This window comes from Stylophora pistillata, chromosome 1 (assembly GCF_964205215.1).
Source record: "Stylophora pistillata chromosome 1, jaStyPist1.2, whole genome shotgun sequence".
In the NCBI taxonomy this organism is placed as follows: Eukaryota; Metazoa; Cnidaria; class Anthozoa; order Scleractinia; family Pocilloporidae; genus Stylophora; species Stylophora pistillata.
Window position 1 is genome coordinate 28366604 of NC_142519.1, and position 5000 is coordinate 28371603.

General features: G+C 35.3%; 1 protein-coding gene across 1 annotated transcript in view; it reads left to right on the plus strand.

The window, feature by feature from the left end:
• LOC111322753 (PACRG-like protein) overlaps positions 1–5000 on the plus strand; it is a 6834-nt gene that overhangs the window by 726 nt on the left and 1108 nt on the right. Inside the window, exons 3-7 of the mRNA XM_022925920.2 lie at positions 1691–1781; positions 2030–2164; positions 2947–3054; positions 3667–3747; positions 3959–5000. The exon at positions 3959–5000 is cut by the window's right edge and continues 1108 nt beyond it. Of these exons, the coding sequence (XP_022781655.1) occupies positions 1691–1781; positions 2030–2164; positions 2947–3054; positions 3667–3747; positions 3959–4015 (472 nt within the window). The 3' untranslated portion in view covers positions 4016–5000. The remainder of the gene's footprint in view (positions 1–1690; positions 1782–2029; positions 2165–2946; positions 3055–3666; positions 3748–3958) is intronic.

Genomic DNA, 5000 nt, shown 5'->3' on the forward strand with positions numbered 1-5000 from the left:
TCGTAAATATAATTATAAATGATATAATATAAATATAATATAATGAGCCGAATAATTATTATGCTCACATTTTGATTGGTTGTTACCCATGATCTATAGGAGGTCAGATGCATAGACGATGTCATCATTTACAGTTTTTTTACTTCTTTATTATATAAAACAAATAGAGTCCATGGTGCTGTGGGTCTGTTCAGTAACAGATCCCAGAAGACGTCAAAATATGGCAATAAGTATAGGTAATCGCATGGGGCCATGTAAAATTAAGGATTAATATCACGTGTGTTTTTTGGAAGTTGGTGAATTAATTGCCCTAGTTGTGCAATTTCTGCAACTTCTGAAAACACAAGTGATATTAATCCTTAATTTTACAAGGAATCATGTGATTACTTGTTTATAATATAAGGGGCAAAATGTTTTCTTACTGATCTCGCGCAAAACAGGACACCATTGTTACAAAACAAACAGAAATTTCTTTATAATTTGAATATATCAACAAAGTTGAAATGGTAAATTGGACACCGTTGCGATTATAAAAGCTGACGTTTAGAGCGTTAGCCCTTCATCGGAGCAAATAAGGGAATTGTGGGTTGTGTGTGCTTTTAAAGGCAGAAAAAGGAGCTACATGATTGGTGGGAACATGGCAACGAGAAAAACACGAATAAATTAGTGGAATGAAAAGCGTTCGTTGATACCTGTGGAATTTAGACTGCCGGTTTGAAAGATGAGCTTTTGTTCAAGAGTTTTCCTGCTTTCCATGCTACATAAGTGTAGGGAAAGACCACAGATTGCCATGTGTTGCTTAGAATGGTTAGGTAACTTAAAATGTCTAGCGATTGGTTTCAATGTGTCCTTGTCGTTCCTCTCCACGTCGCGAAGGTGTTCTCGGAATCAGTCACCTAGTCTTCTGCGTGTTTCACTGATGTAAATCTTTTTGCAAGAAGTGCAAGTTATGCAATAGATTACATTGGCGGAGGTGCACATTTCTTTACCTTGGCAGCCGTTGTTAAGTGATTTTCAGCCAATCATTTTCAAGTAATTTTGCCCGAGGCAATTAAAAAAATTAAGAAAAAATGCCCTCTGTCTTGACGAATCACAATTCAGTAATTTTGCCCCTTATATGATAACTTCAGTGACAAACTCAGCTGCATCTTGTGTGCCACTTTTTTGTTCTTATCACATTTTACCACAGCTGTTACTCAAAAGAAGCGTTGCAACATAGAGTCTATTTGTTAATCAGAGCTGATGTTGTGTCCTCCTAGCTGTTCCATGGGACTTAACAATTTAACTAGACAGAAAACCTGTGAAGTAAATACAGAAGCTAACTTGCTCGTAGGATCTGTGGATCTATAGGAGTTAGTGGTTATAATTATGTGCATGTAAGGCTAGGCAGAGACAAAAGAAAGTCAGCAACAGGAACATTGTGTGCAAATGAATCACAACTATACATAGCCATCTCTGTACTTAACACATTCTTGTAGACTGGACAGTGTTATTCTTCTAACAAAATTATGATAAAAAAAAAAAAAAATCATCAAGCTGCCACAAAAGGGACCTTAACTGTGGGGTTTATAAAGATGGGATGGGGTTCAATTTAATCAAACAATTTTCTTTGTTTGTGTGTAATGTTTGGGCCAACACAACAGGCTGTTGTAATTTTGAATTGATTATAAATGTCACAATTTTTTTCAAGGTTGGTTCATGGCTCTGTAAAACATAAACTTCAGTGGAGTACTTCTCCTGATAACCTGCCATTTGATCCTATTTTAGTTACATTAGCTGAGGTAAGTGATAATAGTATTGTACAATTTTAGGCTCAAAAGACTCAATTAGCAGGATAGTAGTGAACTCTATGTAAAATGCAATTTTCGGTCTCCCTTTCATTCAGTTGAACCCGGTTTGACAAAATATGTTTTACTGGTGTGAATGGTACACAAGTTATATTTTACATCTCAGTAATATCTTTATTGGACCAAGGTGATGGTTGATATATAGGTAGTGTTCTTACCAGGTTCAAATTTTGTTTATGTAGGGTCTCAGAGAAACAAAACACCCTTACACTTTTGTTGCACGTGAGGGATTCAGAGAAATGCTTGAAATTGATGATGCCACATCTCGAACATTACCAATTCTACCAAAGCTAATTGTACCTCTTAGAGCTGCATTGGTAAGTTTATTTGACAACTCTCCAAGATTAGTAGTGTAGCTTGTGCACTCTTTGATAGTGAAAGTCATGAAGGATGCCTGTGTTTAACCATTAACTGTCATCTTCTATAATGATTTTCTTTCTTAAAAGTGACAAAAAACAAGGATCAATAAAAAATATCAAGGAAGAGGGCTGCGACAGCAAGCCTCAATTGGCCTGCTTACTTGGTGCTTTAAACAGTAGCCTTTAAACATGAAAAACATTGAACATTGATAGAGAAAGCCATGATGGGTGCTTGTTTATAATCATTAACTGTCATCTTCTATAAACGATTTTCTTTCTTAAAAGTGACAAAAAACAAGGATCAATAAAAAATATCAAGGAAGTGGCCTTTAAACATGAAAAACACTAGTCTTATAAACATCATTAAACCCAACAGGCTACCTTGTTTACTTTGTACAGTGCAACTTAGAAGTGAATTGAAAACCTTTAATGGACTACGTTGTACTTTCAAGATCAGTTTTACATAATGTCAAAAAACATTATGGTAGCCATGTTGGCTACCAAAACAGTCAATAGAATAGCGGTCATGTTTGTGTCCAGGTCAGTCCTGTTAGATTCGAACTCTTTTCAGAAAGATGTAAACTTTTTTTGTTCCAATAAATTTAATAATTATATAGCTGCCCATCATGTGATTGAAAATAATGTCCTTATATGATTATCTTAATTACTCTGATAAAGGTCATTAGTCTACCGTCCAATATATTTCAAAACAAATAACAGACTTTTCTTTTTCTATCTAGGCTTCCACTGACACTCAAGTTTTTCACAGTTCTTTGGAAGCTCTGGTACAACTTAGTGCAGTTGTTGGTTCTGCCCTCAACACTCATTTGAAGGCTCTTTTGCCACAGGTACACAACTACTTTTCCGGTATTCTATTTTTATTCTGCCCAAGACCAACCATTTAGGGCTGTTAGGGTTAAGGTTTGTGTTCCAGAGAACATATTTCTATCACTTGCTTTAGAGGGGACCTTTCCAGAGACGGTCTAGGGAGGTGGAGGGGGAGTGGTGCTTGGCAAATATCAAGTTTCTATCCAATCTCTCTGACCTTAGTCTGTAATTCTAAACTACTACTCTTTTTTATCCTGAAAAAATAAAATCTGAAAGCTATGGATCAACTCTGCTCTTGACCATTGAACCAGTAAATAGTTACCAGGTTTCCTCACCTTTTCTATACCTCACTGTACCTTAGATAATGTAAGACATATAAGCTCTACCTTGAAAAAACAATCCCTACTGGGCAAAGAAACCCTGTGTAGTTTTCCTATTAGTCCATAATATACAGTGTGATGCAGGCTGTGAATTTAGCTAGATTTAGCAGTACACATGCACATGAATAGGACATGGTTTGAAAGAAACAGTTCTTTACATTATTACCTCAAGACCCTCAGTGGGAAAACAAAGCCTATTAGCTGAAGAGGTTTTTAAATTTAATGGTTATGTGTTTTAAACCCTTTTTTTAGGTGTCAAAACGTTTCATGGATAAAACTCAAAAAGAAATAATCCTGCATGCACTGCAGAGACTAGAACAGAATGTGGGAAAGGTATATTAAGCAGTAATATGATCTTTTTTCTCATTTTATCATTGTGCCTTAGTGGAGTGAATGCCTGTTGTATTCTTGTCATTAGAAAAAGTTTATCATCACGAGTTTTTTTACTGTAATTTTTCTGTCTGATACGATCAGAATTTCCCTGCCAATGTGATTCAAAAAATAAAGACCTACTGTCTTTTAATTATTATACTTTTCTTTGTAGGAGAGTGTTCCAATCATCAAGTCAAAGATACCAACATATCAATCTGTTTGTCTATAGCACTAGATTTAACAAAGCAGTAAGTTAAAAAAGATAATTTAAATAGAATACAAATAATTGATGTATATGGATATTTTTGTACCCACATGATATTGTATGTCCTGGCCTCACAGACCTAACTCTTCCTTTCGTGTATTACTTTTTGAGTGATTAAGCAATGATTGTGATTTTTTAAGATATTTAAAATGGGGTTGTCTGTGATAGTAACCAGTGAATTATCAACTGTCATCAGTAAGCCTGGTATCCCTCTCACTCCCATGAGTGACCAAGACAGAATTTCTCCTCACAATATCAAAACAATATCAAGCAGACAAGTAACGAGAATAAAGAAAATTATCAACTAGGGAAGTTTTAGCTGATCCAGTACCAAATTCTCCAAACCAATATCACAAAAATTGTACGATAGTCAGTAAGGAGAATTACTTTTAGAATCAGATCTTGGGAGTGAAAGGGTATTCAGGTGAATTCTCCTTGTAAAAATTTATTAACCTTTGGGTGTTGTAAATAATGGAATGGAATTTTTATTCTTAAGTGTTCTCAACCTGATGCCTGTTAATCCGAAACTAGGACCCTTGATCTATAGGGTTGCTTTCAGTAAGTTTCACGTTAGGAACTCTTAAACCACTAGGATCTGATTACCACATCATAATTCTGCTGTCTTGCCACATAACATTATTTTTCAAATTAGTTTCAAGAGTTTCACGTCAGGTTGAGGTACAGCTAACAGACAATTTCACAAATATTTCAGTTCTTATCATCTTATCCCATGGTGGGATAATATAATTATTGAAAAGTTATCAAGAGAGGAAGAAATGCATGTATGTGTATGTTAATCGCTTTAGGGAAGTGAGAAGTCAAAAATGAAGCAATAGCTCAGGGTCCAGTTATTCAAAGGTCGGATACACGTAAATGATCCAACAGATCAATCACTTTTCAGTGGATAGGTCATAACAAAATGTACAGTATGATTCAATAGACAGAGGTT